The sequence below is a fragment of the Salminus brasiliensis genome, chromosome 7 (assembly GCF_030463535.1).
Source record: "Salminus brasiliensis chromosome 7, fSalBra1.hap2, whole genome shotgun sequence".
Classification (NCBI taxonomy): Eukaryota; Metazoa; Chordata; class Actinopteri; order Characiformes; family Bryconidae; genus Salminus; species Salminus brasiliensis.
The window spans coordinates 29,607,245-29,625,886 of NC_132884.1; the positions used below are offsets into that span (position 1 = coordinate 29,607,245).

Below are 18,642 nucleotides of genomic sequence, written 5' to 3' on the forward strand. Positions count from 1 at the left end.
AGCATAAGGATCTAAGCAACACCACTTTTGATGGCTAGATATCTGGGTCAGGAAATCTCCAAAATGTGGGGTGTTTCCTGGGATCCAGTGGTCAGCACATTCCAAAAATGCTCAGAGAAAGGACCACCAGTGAACTGGCCACAGGGTCATTGGTGCAAATGCTCATTGATGTGATCTTTGGAGGCCTCACCTCTCAACTTGCAGGACTTGCAGCAGAAGAATCTGCTGTTAACATCTTGGTGTCAGATACCACAGGACACCTTCAGAGGTCTTGTGGAGTCCATGCCTCAGTAGTTCTTAGGTGTTTTGGGAGCGCGATAACTCCTAAAACATTAGGTCTATAATCATCATGACTAATGCCAGGTGCCTGCTAGAGGCCTGTAAAGCTCCTCAGCACTGGGCTGTGGAGCAGTAGTACTGCATTCTCTGGAGTGATAGAGCTCCATTCATCGGATACACATGGATCACTGTTAATAATTGTGTCTATCCTAATATATCCTAAATGAAAATAGTTGAAGCACAATGACAAGACTTGTCGTTTTCAAGCAAGGGAATGACACTGGGTGCATTTCTGTTTTTTTATTAAGAAGGCAGTAATAACATTCACATCTCCAGTCATTTCATCCTTCAGAATCACCAAGAGGTTTTCGGTGTAGGTTAGGTTTTCATTGAAAAATGGTCTGCTGTACATTATAACATAGTTACATTTACTGTACATGTGTTCTGGTCTGTAATAGAAATATACACAATCTGAACAGTACAAAGGTGATTTCCAAAAAAAGGAAATGATTTACAAAACAGAGGAACAATTGTCATAAAGGCTCCTGAGAGAAAAGCTAGAGTAGTAGTGCCTGCAAACTGCCCTTGTTTTCAGATATAGCTTCCTTGGTGACAGTTTGCTAGATGTTTGGCTCAGTTCATTTTAGCAGCGATATACATTGTCTCTTTATTGGAAGGCAATTTAGGTGAAGAATCCTTTTCAACATTCTGTCAAAACTCAACACAACAATCTTAAGGCATTGCAGCCTGGTTAAGACCAAGATTAACCTGATAGGCATAAAAAGGTTCTGTTATATTGAAGAACTGATCTGAAATGGCGAACATGAAGACTGAACCAAGCGTACTGTGGGCTCACCTGAAGAATTCTATGCACAGATGTCAAATCTTTACCCACGAGTGGTGGTGAAAGCTGTAGGGAAGGTGTTCATGGTCTGTGTTCGCTCCCTGAAGCAGCCTGGCATCATACCCCTACTGAAGGTGCACTGTATGGGCCAGAGGATAATGGCAAACACTATGAGGAGGACCACCGTGAGAATCAGCAGCCGCTTCCAGTTGCCATAAAAGCCCAGAAAACGCAGAAGCCTGCTCCCACAGCTCTCTCTTTGTTCCTGTTGATTCTCAATCTCCTGTTTACTCCCTCCAATGTCAATGCAGACGAAGTTGGGTGTCATAGGGTTGGAGTAGCAGAGTTTTTTTCCATCTAGCCACACATTTTCCTCTTGCTGTTGGTGGCTGGGGAGTTGGTCCAGCACCTCTTGGCTGGTGGTCAAAGCTGGTGGGCCACTCTCAGGCACAGAGGTTGGCTGTCGGCAAAGAGGGCAGGTGATCTGGGTGCCCTCCTTTTCTGGTGAAACTGTGATGAAGCGAGACAGACACTCCAGGCAGAAGGTATGATTACACTCCAGGATCTTGGGAGTTTTGAAGGTGTTGTCATATGAGCTGAAGCAGATGGAACATTCAGGACTAGGATCCCACGCTTGATCATCCGCATCGCTAGGGGGTGTTGTCTCATGTCTGTGTGATGATGCGCTAGAAGGAGACCTTGTGATTACCTCTGGTTCTTGCATCCTTTCTCCCCTTCAAGAAACCCAAAATGAGGATTTTCTGTTGATCAAAAGGTAACATGAAATTTGTATTTTTCTAATAATTAGTATTTAGTATTAGTAAATTGGTATTTTCTTCTAATAATTTTGATAAAGCTTACTGAGACAGTTACTTCATTTGTATAGTTTTATTAATTTATTTATTTATTATGTACATTTAAAAACTGGCCTGCTACTGAACACTGAAGCCTAGTTGTCAAACTGTATGTAATGTGATCATAATGATCAATAATTCAGTCCAATTCAGCTTTATTGTCATTTTACAAGTACACTATAAAAAAGCTTCCATTCTTCCACTTTGCTGTTTATACGGTAACATACATTGTAAACACTACAGTACACATACAGACACCAGGCAGGCTTTATAATAGACTTCATTTTGAAAGATGTAGGTGCTAAGCTTTATTTGTAGGTAGTAGATTAGGCTTATCTCAGCCAGTGCGTCCGTTTGTTCAATTGTAAGTGTTGGATGACTAAAAATAGTAGTAGACTACCTTGAGGAGAGCTTTGGAAATATTCCAGTGAACACAGTGATGTAAAATCACTACTTGTTGTATAAATGTTATTTGTATTTATTCCAATATAAGGGTTTTACTGAGCAAATAAACACATAATACGCAGAGCTGTTTAATCTAATGTTATTTTCATTCAGTAACAATGAAATAAGTAAGTTATTAACAATATATACTGTATATGTTCAGCGAAGCTAAAGCAGCTCTTATGTATTACTTGTCCCACCTAATTCCCACTTATTCCCAAGATCAAGAACAAGGACAACATCTTACCACAGTTAAAGGTGATGTCTTGCTCTGTGTAAAGCTTGCTGAAATAAATCACGACCGAAAGATTCTTCTATTTCAATCCACATCAGACCAAGCTTCTATATTTCCTGAAGCATGGAGCTCCTTCTCCCCTCCAAACCCATGTGCTAATCCCAGCCCACTGCTTTCTCCCTGTTTCGCAGCTACTGTGTGCACAACTGGAATAAAGTAAACTGTGACTGTTAGTCTGTCTTCCTCTCTCTTCATACAAGGTTGTTTTCCTCCCTCCTCACTCTCTGTAATCCAGTAACCTCCCTTTCTCCACGCCATGGTGGACAAACAGGCGGGGACAAAGAGAAAGGGAAGAAGGAAGGCTTTCCAGAAAATGATAACACTCACAATAAAAAATACACACACACACGTATCACACTTACGTGCACACGTACACACACACACACACACAAGCAGGTATTCATATCCTGGAGAGTAAGAATGACAAAGCATTTACCTGTATGATTGCTATGAGTAAGGTTTTCCATGCCTTTGAAGTTGATGACTAAACTAAATAAAATGAAGTAAAACACTGAGACGCAGCTGAATTACTCAAGGACACTTACACAACATACCTGAAACATTAATCCCTATGGTCATGAATCCCTGGATTTGCAACCTTTCTCTAATGAGCACATTAATTACCAAAAGCTGAACTAAACGAGTGAGTGAGTGATTGTTTCAGAGTTGGGGGCTTTATAAGAAAAGGCTCTTTCTCATGCCAAAGTCTTCTAAATTCTGGGAACTCAGCATGTAGGAAGCCAGTACTCTGTGCTCCAAGTAATAGTGGTGTTCATAAGAGAAAATGAGGTCTCACAAGTACTCAGGGGTGAGCCTGTGCAGGGCTTTATATGTCAATAGAAAATACAAAATGTGATTGGGTTGATATGATTCTCTAAATTCTCTAAAAAACGTTTTTTTTTTTGTTTGTTTGTTTTTTACATAATGTAAAACTAAAATAATATACATTCTCTCTATATGAGGCTCTTTACACTTTGAAAAAATATTTTTTATAGATCTCTTGAAATGAGGTTCTCCTGTGGCATAATGCAAAAAACATTTTTTCATCCCTTTATATTAAGATTGCACACAAAACATGAACTGCCCAAAAATACAAGCAATATTTGCCTGCATGCATGCAGTGCAGGTTACTTTGCTTTTTGAATATTAAGGAAACGGCTCCTTTAAACAGTCAACACATTCAGCATGCACAGTATTAGTTCTTCTGGGTTTCAAAGAACCATCCACTGAAAGTTCATTTAGAGGCTTTTTTAATAATACATAATACATTGTGACACATTGGGTAAAATATGTATTACATATTTGATGCACTACATATTTAGATTATTTGTGTACTTTATGATTGCGTCTGGTTGGACGTTGTTAAACTGGAATTTGATGCTGTACTTTTATTGTACACAACAACTGACAGGTTTAGTGCTTATTTTGCTCTGTGGATCCTGTGATAAATGACACACACACACCACACCCTAACTGTTTCTCTTGCTAACATGTCACTAACAGCACTCTACGGCTTCTCCTACTACTCTATAATATTGATAACCAGCAAGAAAGGATCATAAAAACATATCAATTGAGGAAATACAGGCAGAATTCAAAGCCTTGCCAAAGGCTTACAAGAACAACAGCTGCCTTTCTGCTGAAAGCCTAGTGTTTTTTCTGGGTGATAAGCGGTCAGATATAAGGAAGGACTCAATGAATGTTTATGCTTGCATGTTTATTTTCCCATCCATAGATAGCAGGTAGAATAAATAATTTTTTACAGAAACTGGAACAGTAAATATCACTGACATTTTGACCAAAACTTGCATCTTGTAAGACATTTTGTGAGAAAAAAGAAATTACATTTTGAAGAAAATTTTAATTGTGCCAATGCAGTATAATCTCACATTTTCCTAGTGATAGACCCAGCTTATGGGCCTAAAAAACATTATATGTATGTATACATACTATACATGTATAATGTTACCAAATCAACTTTCGAAATAATAATTAAGATAATAATGTACACGTGACATTTTACAGTTCCTTTGTTCTCTGAGATGCCTACATTTTTTTAATCAATGATACAATATAAAGTGACTACACATGAACTACCCTCCTCCTAATTTTCTTTATTATTGCATATCTTGCATATTATTGCATATTTGCATATTTGAAATCCGTATATTTTATACTGTTCCTCTTCTCAGCATAGCAGTCTAGATATATTTACAAAATATCAAAATATAATCATTTAATTATCAGTCCTTGAAGTCAGCAAGTTTCTTCTTTTCACAAAAATCCATAATCATATCAAAATCATTTCAAAAATCATAGCAAAAATCCTCTTAATCACTGTAATAGTCCAGGAGCGTCTTTTTTCCCCAAGCATCAACATTTGGCTTCAACGAGGCAAAGGTAGATCAAAGAGGATTCTTAACATTAAACCTTTTAACAAATAGTTATATTATTAATCAGTTTACCTAACTTGCCAATCACCTGTGTGAAAAAGTACTAGTAACTCAACAACAGATTAATCAAATTTAATTAATAGTGACATTCAGCTTATTGAACAAAAACCCCTTATGCTCTGTGACTCTGTAACTCTTATCACATCATAAGGATTACTAATTGGTAACTTTATGCAAAGCAGTGCAAACTGGCTGAGTTGTTTCTTAGTCATAACAGTGTGGAAAAAGTCAGGAACCACCGGTGGTTCTGATGAATTAAGTTTAATGAGGTTTAGATTGAAAACAGCCAGCTCTGCAGAATATAAACCTCCTTCATACAAGCTTGTGATGTATCCACAACAGTTTACAAGCACACAATACCATAATAAGTCAATGAGAGATGAAAAAATCTGAAATAAGTCTGAAATGGGTAAAAAAAACATGAAGGTGGGATGGGGTGGATGTCCTCATCATCAGCTGCAAACTGCTTAAATAAATGTAGATAATAATAATAATATCAATGTTTTTTGGGGTGGGGTGTGGTGGGGTTGGCACACCTTCTCTGCTGTGGTTTGTTTTTGTTTTTTAATCCATGTCTCAGCATGATATAAAACTGCCCACCAGCCAAAACACTCAAACCTGGTAGTGAGACAGTGTGGGGATATTTTGCTGCCTCAGCATCTGGACAAATATTTAATGAACATGGAATTATTTACTGGCTTGCTGACTTGGCCCTGCTATATCATTGCCTGCTATACCATTGCTTACCAACTTCTAGTTCTCCACACACCAGCTCACTAGGAGTAGAGAATGTAGTATGTAAATGTAAATAATGCAAAAATAGTGAATTTTAAAATATACAAAGTAACTGGGTTATTTAGATGGTTTTGATACCTGAACCACTTTAACCTTTACTGTTATTACTTTTACCGCATTTACAGTAATTTAGAAGTTATTATTGCATGAGTGCTTTTTGATTTGTGTGCTATTATACTGACCTCTAACCTAACCTCTAACAGATCCTGACAGTGCTGGCATGTGCTTGCTGCCGTTTCATTAATTGCACAGTAATAATTGCAGTCACAGAGGCAAACAGGGAGCTTGTAAACAGAGGGCCATGCTGAGGATTAGTTTATGGACCTCTAAGGCCTTTTTCAGGAAGTAGTCACGCTTTAAGATGAACGTGAGCCCAAAGTCCTCAAATGCCTTTCTCTCATTATCTCTGTTTACTGAAGTGAAGCAGTCGTAATGAATGTTTAAAAGCATTTATGGTTTCACTCAAGCAATATAGTGAGTAAGTGAGAAATAATTCAGATGTGAGGATGGTACAATCCATCAAATTTAATATGCTGTAAACATTTGTAGCAAAACACCTTGAACACAGGCAGATATTTCTCACAAACTCAGCTGCACAATGAATATCTTTGCAGTTTATTAATATGCAGTACTTTACTTAAAGGCAGCATTATTGAGGCCATGTGATCTAAACAACGTGTATTGATATTGATCAAGGCTTATTTCCAAGGGTCAGTTGTCATAATACTTGCTTACGAATGTGCCATGCTGGCTTTATGACAGCCGATGCCTAAGCCTTATAAATGTCTATATACTCTCTGTTCAATGTATCTCCAAAATGGTGATATAAATGTTCTTAACTTTGAATGGATTTTATTCCAAGGATTTTAGAGCATTTCTATTAGTCTATTCATCCTGATATATTTACACAGTGTACTTCTGAAATGTATTTCATTGGATAGCAGCTCTATACAGTGGCATGCAAAAGTGCCTTTTGTAAAATATCTGAATTCAATTATGGAAATAAACATAAACAAGTTCAAAAAACATTCTAGGAATCTCCAGAAAACTCAACAGATTGAATATTAGTTCAACTGAATCCTTGTGATTACAGTGGGTTTTCGGGCTGTGTTGTACCAGTGACTGATAGACCAGTTCATTTTTGTTTGCTTCGGTGGGCTCTTATGTCACAACACTTTTTGGATGGTGGTAACATCTCCACGCTCTACCAGGTCAACCATGCAGCCAACAGCAGGAGTTGTATAGTGTTGCCTGGACTCCTAGCCACCTCTGACAGATGTCTGTGGTGTTGATTTTGCAAACACAACAACCTCATGCTACCATGGCTGTTTTAATCTCTGTTACATTCACTACTTGTTAACCATTAGCAAGGCAATTGTTCTACCATGTAAATAGGCTAATGTAATACTAATGGAGCCATGACTGGGATCACTCACCTTAAGCAATATCTTTTCATGTTGGACTCTTTCTTTTACTTTTGATCGAACACACAGGGGAATGCTTGTTCTTGTTGCTCAACTATTTTGCATATCAAACATAAGCCCTGACTGCAGCTGCGCTGTTGAAATGTTGGTTTATAAAGTAAATAAACATTGTTACTGTTATCTCAAATAAATGAATCACATGGCTAAAATCAGCCTTCCTAAAGCCCGAACATTGTTGAAAATGCAATAGCAAAACAATAAAGTGACTTGGTTTGAATAAAATGTTTAACTGTGTACATTAGATATTTGAGCAAACTATCAATCACGTTAACCGGCACACTCATTAGTGTACATATGAGTTAGTAACTGACAGATGAATCATTTATTTAACTGATATGTAGATCATGTGTTTGCAGTTGTGGCCATTCAAGCTGAAATTGTTTTTTACAACAACATTATGGCATAACCTTTTTCCAGTCGGGAATAAACCGGAAGAAGGTATTGGGTAATGTACCTGATGTAGCAGTGTACATTGTCAATCACTGATAAAAAGAAAGGAAACAGTAAAAAATAACTTGAATATCATCAATTTCTTCTAAGTAAATGAAGGCTTTATTTCTGTAAACATTAAAGTAGACATCAGATTTTTTTTAACTTAATGATTATTACAATATCAATACCAACATACAAAGAATACAGCTTCATAAATCTATACATCAATATATAAAAACTATTTGTACAAGATTTCCAGTGGCTGCACAACAGCTAATTAAAAACTCAGTGGTTTTATTCTCAACAGCTACTACATTTCCTCACAAATTCACGTTTTGGTTTCTGCTTTTTTATTTAGCTAAAGAACGTTTTGCTATTGTTCATCTCGCATAATGAAGAACTTGATCATTCCACTAAATGAATTAATAAAATATAAAAAAAAGTATACAGCAAAGTTTAGCCAAACCTTAAATCCAACAGGACACCATATACAAACAGAAAACCTGATTTTTAGAAAAAAAGGGATGAAAGCAAAAATACAGACTGGAATGCTGACATTTTATGAACAGTCATCGACTACCTACTCATAATATCCATATAAGATGCACACAATAATTCAGTAATTCAACAGCAGACCTTTCCAGCCCTTGCCTAAAAAGACAACACAGTGTATATTATCTATCTTTTTGGCACTTCAGTGATGGTAGCTGTGCAATCAATAATCAATGCAACAAATTGGCAGACCACATTCAAACAAGTTCACATTCTTCTACTGTGTTTCTGTGGCATAAAATTAACATGGCAAATGCAGGAACTAAGGAAGAGTCAGTAAATTTGGATTTAAAAAGGGTAGACAGTGCAAACGGAACAGCATTTTTTTTTCTCGTAAGCTTCATATTTGGTTGAAATTTGTAGTGCTTTAAAAATCACTGGTAAGTAACCTGAAGCTAAACAATAGGTTACTTTATAATTTGACACTTTTTCCTCAAAACAAATGTCAGAGGCTGTTATTGGCAAAAGTGCAATAAGGATCCTTCATGCCAAGGTATTGTAGTTTCACAGATATGGGACACTTTACAGCTCATCAAATAACTTCGGGATTAAATATGCATCCTTAATGCCACTTTTTCTGCAAAACACAGTGACATTATTTAGCACCAGCAGCAAATGCTGATGCTGGCAGTAACCTGCAAAATTACAGCCATAAAATGATTAGAGAAATCTGTTAAGTACATTAAACAATACATCCTAAACAATAAAGGCTGTTGTGTTCTCAAGAAGCTGGGAAGAAGCCATCATGTGCAAACACTTTTAAGGATTTCTTTTGGACGCAAGGTCAGAAAAGTATGACAACAACATAAAAATAAATATATAAGTTAAATGTTATGCAAAAAACAAAGCAAACTAACAAACAAACAAAAACACTTACTTTAGGACACCTAAAACATAAAAAATACTCCCGTAGTGCATCAAACACAGTTGGTCTCTTTAAAAAAACTGAACCAGAAACAGAAATAACATTCTCAATTTGTGCATACAGAAAGAAACTGGAGAATAAACAATCATACAATCATATTGGCCCATTTAAAAAAAGCAAAGAAATACTCAAACATGAAGGGTGTAAACAATACTTCATCAGTTAAGTGCTGGCCTTCACTGGATAGTGACATTGTACACTTTCGTTATTGGTCCTGTTGCCATGGTAGCACTGCTGGCAGCTGAGGATGCGGAGGGTCTCTCTCTTCTGACATATCTTGGTTTGCGCACTGCAGATTAAATTTATAAACCCAACATAAATAACTCTAATCAGCCCCTCATTACAAAAACACTGATTAACTATTCATTTTCAATAAGATTCACACAAGAACTATGAGTGTAAAGGTACGTGTATTTGTACTGAACCATCAAAATTACGGAAACCGTAATCAGTATGTCATTAGATTTTCATAGTATTGTGATGGTTCTCCTTCACAGAAATTCTGGCTTTTAACATCTTATTGCAGCTAATGAAATCCCAGTGGCGAGGACAATATGTTTGTGTTTTTGGGGGAGGGTGTGCGTGTGTGGAAACACATTAAACATGCTAATGTTTACACTTTACTGCTTAATTAGCACATTACATGCTGTATTAACTACCTCAGGGGGGCGCTATACAGCACTAGATATTACATCTAGTGCTGTATAACTGTATAACTGTAACAGTGACTTCAGTGTGCCATTACACCGCACTGATAACTGTAGCCAAGATGGTCAAGAACTAAAGGATTTAATACACAGATAAAAAAGGCATAAACATGTTCTTACCTGAGGATGTGTCGGCAGGTATCATCACAGCCTTAAAATAAACACAACAGCTTTTTATATAACAAGTTTTGATATCTGCTGAATAACAGCTCTGAGCATGTAGATAAACTAGACACACTTACTGTCTCACTGGGTTGAAAAATGAAAGCTGGTGGAGAGAAAAGATATGCTTTTAGACAATGAATAGAAACTTTAAACTTTATTAATTTTTTTTTTACATTAAAATGAAATTGATCCAGCCAATATATCACAGTCCCATGCAGCTCATTGATTTGCATTACCTTTATTGCGCCTGTAGAAGACACCAGGCAGACGGTTGGAGCGCTTGAGGTAGAAGAAAGAGGCGACAGCAAGAATGAGGAAAAGACTTATCAGCAAAGTCCCCAAAAGAACAGAGGCTGCTACCCCTGGACCACCTGTGGTTGCAAATGAAAACAAGTTAATAACTGCATAACATCACTGTCACATCATGATATCTAGAATATATATATATATATATATATATATATATATATATATATATATATATATATAAACAACAGCTGCCTCTTACATTGTGTGAACATTTTACAGTGAAAGAAAGAATAGATATAGACCTAAATTACATGAAGGAGTTAGAGTCTAGTCTAATCCCTCAACATCCCTTTAACAATTTCTCCTTTGTCTAGAGATACAAAGTTATATTAATACAGTGGTAAATATGCAAACAAAACGTACACTACATGGTTGAACCACTATGTATGTCACATCATACAGCCGACACAGGTGTCTAACCTGTGCATGTGCATTGCATGCATCTTCTGGTTAAGCACTAAATTAACAATGTTGGTCATATAAACAGTGTAAAAAACAATAATAGAATGAAGTAGCCTGAATGAAATTGTAAGACATGATTATTATTCAAAAACACTTGAGGGTAAGACTAAGTTAAGTTTTCTGTTCCTAGCAAAACACCATTAGTTTCTGGTTCTTGTTTTTGTTCTTCAAAACTGTTCTTAGGCCTGTTTACAAATTACCATAAGCAAACCTTGTTTCACCTTGGACTGTACACAAGGGTTTTGATACATAAAGGTCATGGTGATGTGCCATCTGAGACATAATATTTACTAATATATAACAAAATTAAAATGTTGTGATCTTACCTATCTTAAAAAATATTGAAGGGCTATCACTGGTCCTTGCTAAGAAACGTATAAAGCAAAACAAAAGAAAGAGCAAAAAAAAAAAAAGAAAAAAAAGAAAAAAAAAAACATATCACTTTTCACTTATTGCAAAAGATTGTTTAAATAAAGATTAAAGATTACACAACAAATATATGAACAATACTACTTACATATCAAAAGCTCTATTATTGGCAATGTTATCACATGAACTGAACTTTGACCAATCAAACAAATAAACAAACTACTTAAATTCTACTTAAATTCAATGGCTAAAAGGTACAGTCATATGCAAAAAGCATTGGGCACCCGTGGTTAATAGATTTTAAGAGTAAAAGTAAAGTGTACTCTTATTAAATTGGCAGAAAATTAAAACTTAAAAAATGAAATAAAATTCTCTTATAAAATAAACAATGTAATTTAAACTTCTGCATATGACTATACATAACATTATTTATTACAAAACCATGTTGCTTACATCAAGATTCTTCATTCATGACGATGGTCCGCATATAATAAAATGTCATAAGATTTAGTTCCACAGTTTCCCTTCATATAACACTTACTGTAGTTGCACAGTGTCACGTTTTCCAGCTCTGAAGTCAAAGGGTCACATGGCATGCATACAACAGTGTTGTTCTCCAGACCATGGAGACACCCTAGCGGAGAACATGCATCATCATAAAGAGAAAAGTGTTTAACTCTCCAATCATGTAACATTTCAGCTTGACACATTTAGTGTCCTGTTTAGAGGATGAGTGCTGATCTAGGTTCAGATTTTGCTTTAAAACTGATAAATACATAAAAAAAAATAAATACATAAAAAAAAAAAATAAAAAAAAAACACACACACACACACACACACACACACACACACACACACACACACACAGTTAGGCCACTCTACGTATTACTTTATTTTCCACCTTTTTTAAGCTACAAATATTCTCTCTCATCATAGCTACGTGTATTTTTCATGATAGTGTCACTGATATAGATACCACCCTGACTTAATTATATATTTTGTTCCTTTTTGAGTGAAGCAAACTATATTTTTATTTGCGGACAGTGAACTATTTACAAATGTAACAATTTTCTGCACAGTTTTAACACACAGTATGACAGATATAAGAAATAGAACAAAAACAGCAACTTTGGCATGTCCAAAAATTTTAACACCTAAATGAACTCAATAGGACTGGTTAGGCAGATCAAAAACTGTCAGCTTTAACCTTGCACTGAGGATCTGAAAACCATCCTGGAACACAGTGCTGTTGAAGGATGAAATAAAATAAAAATTAAACTTCTTTTGCCACAATAGCATATTTAGATGAAATAAAGGACAAGTTGATCCTTGATAAGTTTGAGTTAGGATAGGGTACATGTAACATGTACAGGTGCCTAAATTACTATGTTGTATTTTTAAAATGTAACTCAATATAAAGTAGGCTAACTGTGCAATTGCAGAATTATACATTATTACAACTGTTTGCAGTTGAAGTAGTTACTGAAGTTTCTTTTCATAAAAAAAAATACAACAAAGTCATTTGGCCAAGTGTGCATAACCCTGTACCATATATATGAGTATAAATTGATGAATAAAACTATGAGTTACCATGTAAAATGGGGAATATAACAGGATCACAATGTGTGCTGTTTGCACAGGTTTCATTCATTTTCTGCATTCTTCCACAACAATCATTTGTGTTTTCTTGCAAAGCCTACAAAACACACATACAGCTTATTAAAAATGCATGAAATATTGACATTTAATAATTTATATCTTTTAAATATATCTAAATATAATCCACTTTACATGCCTAAGACTGCATATGTACAACCTGGTTGAAAGTTTCTTTTCAAAAATGTTTTGATATTTTATTAACATGGAGCTGCCTTACTTTAACACAGGGTAAAATGCCTAAACCTACAAAGCATTTTCTTATAAGAAGTAAGACTGGTACCTGGACCACCCCAACTTCTAAGAAAAAAACTGCCACCCCGATGATGAAGCAGACTCTGATCATGATGAAGGAGGTCCTGTGAGTTATATTGGATAGAGTCAGGATTGATCAGTAAATGTGCTGAATGTGTCTCAGGGAAGAAATGAGAGAGTGTTATCTTGTCCCTTCAGATTCAGCCTCAGATTCAGAGATGAAAGCACTGACGGCACATCCAACACAACACCTGTTCGAATGTTTACCTTGATGATGAAGTGGTTCACTGCAGTGAGTATAACAAGAGTCATATTTTCAAAAAGTAAACTGGCAGCTGCGTAAATAACAAACCCAGTTATAACTGGTGAGACTTCTGTTTTTAATTTAAATTTAAACTAAGCTGATCACCAGCTAACGCTAGACAAATGGCTAGTAACGCATTAGCTTGCTGCCTTTTTATAATCCCAAAACGCCCAAAACGTTTAAAGAGCCAACAGGGTCTCACAGTGGTGAAAATAAACGGGTCAATTAAGCATTTGTGCCTGTACAGATATCTGAGGACTGGAATAAACACAACTTACCTTCTGGATCAAGTTTCTGAGTCTGACAGCTTCTGAAATTCGTTTCTACCGCAATGCACTTCCTGTTTATCAAATTGATTGCCAAAATAAAAGTCATTTTTTTGATTCAAGTAAACACTATAATGTTTACTCTTAATTGTAAGTTGACACTGCATTTAATGTAATTTAACTAAATGTATTTTACATTTTGCATTAGTTGTGTAAGCGATAAAAGAGAAAAAAATTAATTGGGATTACTAATATGTAAAAACCCAGTAACGGGCAGTTTCAGTGCTAGAGAGCTACAACACTACACTGTAGAAATGTCCCTGAACTCATGAAGAGATACGAAGCTAATTTATCTATTTATAAGTTGATTAGGTAAATCGGGTGTGTCGTAGTAGCTATATATACATATAGTGCAGTAGTATAACCATTATGTCTTTTGAAATTGATTTGCAGAGTTTGTGCTCAACAAATTCATAAGCAGAATGGATATAAATGCTCTAAAATTGCAAATAAATAAATAAATAAATAAAATTTAATCTGTGTAATTTTTAATTTAATGTTTCAATACGATGCAGTCAGGGACAGAACCGAGGATGGAAATTGAATTAGATGCATAAACAGAGACTACACAGATCTAACTGTGGTTCTTACAGAGGACAGATCATGTCTGTGTGACTCTGTCAGGTGTTTTCTATTTACAACGTCTCAACTGATAGTGATGTGTTAGAAGCTGCTGATCTGAAAAGCATTGGATGGTTTTGTGTAGATAATAAAGTGGAAGGTGTATTATCTAGTTGGGAGAGCAGGTAGTGGATTATCCCGGCAGTATTGAAGCCGATAAACATGATGACAGATGTCAGCATAGTTCTTTTTTAAGAGATTAATTCAGTCTTTAATCCACAGGTGTCGATAGACAGATCCACTGCAGCCGAATGACTCGTTCATTAGTGTCACGTGCTGTGATACATGTCTGGTGAGCTCGCGTGGCGCGTTCTGTTAGCCTCGGTGTTACTTCAGCCCACAGCCGACTTTCAGCACAGTTTGCTTTGAGTGCTGCCATTAAAATAGCATTTGTTTTAGGCGCAGATGCTCGGAATACGTTTGGAGAGAACCATATACTTCTCTGTGGCAAAATACTGAATCATTAGGAAAGAAAGGAAGGAATGACCGCTAACGTTAACTAGTTAACTAGCGTATGTAAGCTGCACCAATAGTAATACACGCTATGTGGCTAACGCTGGGTAGCTAAAACATGTTAGCCAGCTTAACAAGAAGTTATGTCAGCGTCTCAAAAATACGTAGTAAATGATTGTTCTGCGTGCTGTTTGATTAATGATGATTTATTGTGTAATAGTTTTGGTCGGATAAGGATAAAGAATAACCTCGACCATGTCTGTCATTTTGTGTCTCTCAGCAAAACCGGAAAATGAAGCCCAACGTTTGGAACATCAAGGAGATTTTGAATATCCCATCAACCTCTGTGTATGTCTCCAGATGTGGCATTTTTTTGGGTCATAATTATACTATTCTATATTTTTCCCACTGTTATGTAACGTAATAATTTCCTGTTTTTGATCTTGTTGTTTTTCCTTTGAGGGGAAAGTACTTCATACAGTTCCCTCTGGGCTTTTTACTTTCCCTGCACATTATTTTTCTCACCACTGTGTTGTACGTCCTAGTTTCTACTTTCTTGTTTTGTACATTGTGCAAATAAATGATTAAGTCAATAAATAAATGTTATAAATAAATATTATGTTACACCTGATGTGGATTTCAACATATTAATCAGACCTTTTATTTCATAGAGCACAGTCTGGGAAGGGAGGTAAAACTAGTGACTACTGCAATCTGAGTGACTCCCAGTTTCTGTTTGGATCTCAGTTCTGGCCTGAGAACTCTCAAAGCTTTTCCCAGGAGATGAGTGGACCATCCAGAGGTTCTCAGCCGGCCTCACAGGAGGTAGGGTTTACCACACAGTAAGTTACACTGAGTTAGCTGGCATGCTTCCGATCATTTCAATCTCACATAGACTCTAAATTGCTCTTGCCTGTGAAATGACTAAGTGTAATATGTACAACACTATAAACACTACTTTTTATTCATATTATTATATGTATTGTCAAAAAAATTTATAATACTTCTACCTTGACAGATAAATGAACTGAAGGTGTCAACCAGTTATCACTCCAAGCCTTTGTTGTTTGGAGATGGTAAAGCAACACATATCACTGGTGGTAAAACCTTGGGCATGTTAGACAGATTTGAAGAAGACAAGAGAAAGGCCAAAGAGAAGTAAGTCAAGTTTCTCATCTGATAGCCTTTAATTTTGTTATATTTAGAATTTAGAGGTGATTTAAGATATTTAGGAAAATCATATGAATTATGATGACTTTTAAAATAACTTTCACTGTTTTATTCAGTGAAGTTCTCACTCATGGATTCCGACAGCTGCATGAAAGTCTGGAAAATGTAAGTGGTGAGAGAGGATTTTATTTTTTCTTTAAATTATTTTTTATTAATGATGTCATCTCATTTTTTTTTTCCGTTTCAGATCAAAAGGACTTTTTTAAACTTTGTTGATGGGAGCTGTGACCTCACTAAAAATGTTGTGGCAGAAGGACTTGATGGTCTTAGAAAAACAAGTAACTGTCATTGTTGGTTATTTCCTTTTTAATTTACACTTGTTTATCTCTCTGCCATCTCCTCACTGACAGGATAGAACATTTACTTTTACACTATTACTGTTTGTTAATTTGTAATGATTGTAGAAATGGTTCAAATGGTCCATTTTAAAATAGTCATGTATGTTAAAAGTTCTTCTTCTATAAAATAACCATATACTGATGAAGTGCATATACACAATAAATCTCTCCTGTCAAGTAGAGGGTGCTAGTGTTCAAACACAAACATCATCTTTAAAGCCCATTATATATATTTTTATTTGTGGAATAATTATTTTTAAAAAATTGTTGTGTATTACAGTTCAAGATGATCTAGCCAATATAAAGGAACACATTGCAAGTCAGGCAGAAATGCTGGTGAGTCTGCAGAACCAGACAAAGAAAGAGATGAAGGACATTGAGGCTAAGGTGAGAGAGGTGGTGAGAAAGAAGACTGAACTATACTGCATGTCTTTATAGTAGTCATAAAAGGAACAAGTCTTTTTCCACTTCCGACTTCCGTTTCAGACTTTTGGAAAACGTTATAGTTTTGGCTTTGAAGTTGCTTGGTGATGATTGGCTGCTTTTAGTAATTGCTCTGGTGCTTCATCAAGGGCAAGCACAGATAATGAATAACAAACCTTGCTCCTGCACCACTTCACATTGTTTTCTACTGCCTGATGATTCTGTTGAGAAATTGGTGATTTGCTTATTGTCAGCATCATCCTTTTAATATAGCTAATTGTTTCATTTGAAACATCAACTGGAATAATATTTGTCACAATTAAAAACATACATTAAAAACTATAAAACACAACCTAGCATTGTATAGCTTACCGATATTATATTTTATATCAACACCCTGAGGCTGATTTCTCTGTTTTCACATGGTTCAGACCACATTGGCTGTGAAAAACTTGAGCTCACTTGTGCTCAGTCTGCAGCAGGATTTGGAATCTCTGAGAATAGAGCAGAGCAAGGAGCAGAGCGTGTTTGGAGAGATTCAGTCTCTACTTGGCACAATAATTGCTGCTCAGTCAGCTGGAGCTTGTCCTAGGCCTGCCAGAATGACTGACAACACCGTTCAGACATCACCTGGCTTTGTAGGAAAGTGCTGTGTCATTTCAGAGGAAAAACGCTGCTGTGAGGGCATGAGGCTGTGCAGTGGGGGCATTACTCATTCAGAGGAAAGAGGACATTGGGATTTGTGTCATGTTAAAGCGAAATCTCCAGAAAAGCTCAACACAGGTGCATCTTTCCCAGTCACTGACGATCTTGATAGGAGCTATGTTGTCAGAGCCCCTGTTCATGTGAAGCCTTTGACTGATGTGGAGGAGAACAGGTTCACAACCTGGGCTGAGGTGCCCAGACAGAGAAAAATGCCCAAGAGAGGACAGAGGAGTCAGAATTTCAGAAGGAAAAAGAGGGCTTTGATTTTGCCACAGAGGAGATCAAATGACCGGATGGCTTCGGGAAACATATTTGAGGATAGCCAATACATTGAGGAAAAGGAAAACAGGGTGCCTCTATCAACAATCAAAACTGATTCAAATAAACGTAATTTGTCTACTCAGCATCAAGGCGCAGCTGGACTGACATGCAGAAGTGAATGTGGACAGCACCTGAATTCTTGGGCATGGTCTCAGAGCAGCAGCAGCTCTGAGATGATGGTGGAATACAAGAAAGCTGAACAGGAGATGGTGATGTCTGAGCACAAAACCAATACCATAGTGAGACAGAGAGGCATCTGGCAGCTCTTTGACTTCATCAGTGACTCTGATTAATTGTCCAGCATGTATTTTTAATTCCCTTTAGGCTATTTAGTGCCAGATAAATGTTGCAAAACATGTTCTATGGGGAAGTCACATTCGTTGTTCGTGGGGGTTCAGAAGAGTTTATTCTTTTGATGACAGTTAAAACCCACAAATCCATAAATCTAGAAGCAATCTAGAAGTGTTCATTATCCAGGCTTGTTTAAGGTAATATATTTGTAGTGCATTCTTTTAGATGTGTGTGTGTACATTCTTACATTAATGTTGCATTTAACATTTCACAATTACAAAATGTGGTATCATAATAATCATTACTAGGTTTCCTACATGATTTTCCTGTTTTCTGCTGTTTTCTGGTCA

At 36.3% G+C, this 18,642-nt stretch overlaps 3 protein-coding genes across 7 annotated transcripts; 1 reads left to right on the forward strand and 2 right to left on the reverse strand.

The window, feature by feature from the left end:
• Positions 1-564: 564 nt before the first annotated feature.
• LOC140559552 (RING finger protein 223) lies at positions 565-2,927 on the reverse strand. 2 transcript variants are annotated; one of them, XM_072683086.1, is made up of 2 exons: positions 2,669-2,927; positions 565-1,857 (listed from the first exon to the last, which is right to left on the reverse strand). In XM_072683086.1, exon 2 carries the CDS (start codon positions 1,845-1,847, stop codon positions 1,167-1,169), a length of 681 nt encoding a protein of 226 aa, XP_072539187.1. In that variant the 5' UTR covers positions 1,848-1,857; positions 2,669-2,927; the 3' UTR covers positions 565-1,166. The 2 variants fall into 2 exon arrangements, with proteins under 2 accessions (XP_072539187.1, XP_072539186.1); XM_072683085.1 differs by having other exon boundaries at positions 565-1,884.
• Positions 2,928-8,002: 5,075 nt separating this feature from the next.
• c7h1orf159 (chromosome 7 C1orf159 homolog) lies at positions 8,003-13,931 on the reverse strand. Of its 4 annotated transcripts, XM_072684511.1 has the most exons (11): positions 13,863-13,915; positions 13,548-13,567; positions 13,309-13,384; positions 12,960-13,065; positions 12,577-12,615; positions 11,911-12,003; positions 11,327-11,365; positions 10,466-10,600; positions 10,307-10,332; positions 10,185-10,215; positions 8,003-9,646 (listed from the first exon to the last, which is right to left on the reverse strand). In XM_072684511.1, the coding sequence occupies exons 3-11, from the start codon at positions 13,369-13,371 to the stop codon at positions 9,534-9,536; spliced, it is 645 nt and encodes a 214-aa protein (XP_072540612.1). In that variant the 5' UTR covers positions 13,372-13,384; positions 13,548-13,567; positions 13,863-13,915; the 3' UTR covers positions 8,003-9,533. The 4 variants fall into 4 exon arrangements, with proteins under 4 accessions (XP_072540612.1, XP_072540611.1, XP_072540610.1 ...); XM_072684510.1 differs by lacking the exon at positions 13,548-13,567 and having other exon boundaries at positions 13,863-13,931; XM_072684509.1 differs by lacking the exon at positions 13,548-13,567 and having other exon boundaries at positions 13,309-13,531; positions 13,863-13,899.
• Positions 13,932-14,613: 682 nt separating this feature from the next.
• On the forward strand, positions 14,614-18,294 carry ccdc36 (coiled-coil domain containing 36). Its single transcript, XM_072683341.1, has 9 exons — positions 14,614-14,656; positions 14,754-14,823; positions 15,265-15,330; positions 15,663-15,809; positions 16,003-16,142; positions 16,271-16,319; positions 16,402-16,492; positions 16,833-16,939; positions 17,407-18,294. Exons 3-9 carry the CDS (start codon positions 15,277-15,279, stop codon positions 18,292-18,294), a joined length of 1,476 nt encoding a protein of 491 aa, XP_072539442.1. The 5' UTR covers positions 14,614-14,656; positions 14,754-14,823; positions 15,265-15,276.
• The last annotated feature ends 348 nt before the right edge of the window (positions 18,295-18,642 follow it).

Coding starts and splice junctions, on each gene's coding strand:
- LOC140559552 (XM_072683086.1), bottom strand. CDS start 1,847: ATGCAAGAACCAGAGGTAATCACAAGGTCTCCTTCTAGCGCATCATCA.
- c7h1orf159 (XM_072684510.1), bottom strand. CDS start 13,371: ATGATCAGAGTCTGCTTCATCATCGGGGTGGCAGTTTTTTTCTTAGAA. Junction 13,066..13,308: donor TAGAAGTTGGGGTGGTCCAG/GTACCAGTCTTA, acceptor TGTGTTTTGTAG/GCTTTGCAAGAAAACACAAA. Junction 10,216..10,306: donor TTTTTCAACCCAGTGAGACA/GTAAGTGTGTCT, acceptor GTTTATTTTAAG/GCTGTGATGATACCTGCCGA.
- ccdc36 (XM_072683341.1), top strand. CDS start 15,277: ATGAAGCCCAACGTTTGGAACATCAAGGAGATTTTGAATATCCCATCA. Junction 15,331..15,662: donor TGAATATCCCATCAACCTCT/GTGTATGTCTCC, acceptor CATAGAGCACAG/TCTGGGAAGGGAGGTAAAAC. Junction 16,320..16,401: donor TGCATGAAAGTCTGGAAAAT/GTAAGTGGTGAG, acceptor TTTCCGTTTCAG/ATCAAAAGGACTTTTTTAAA.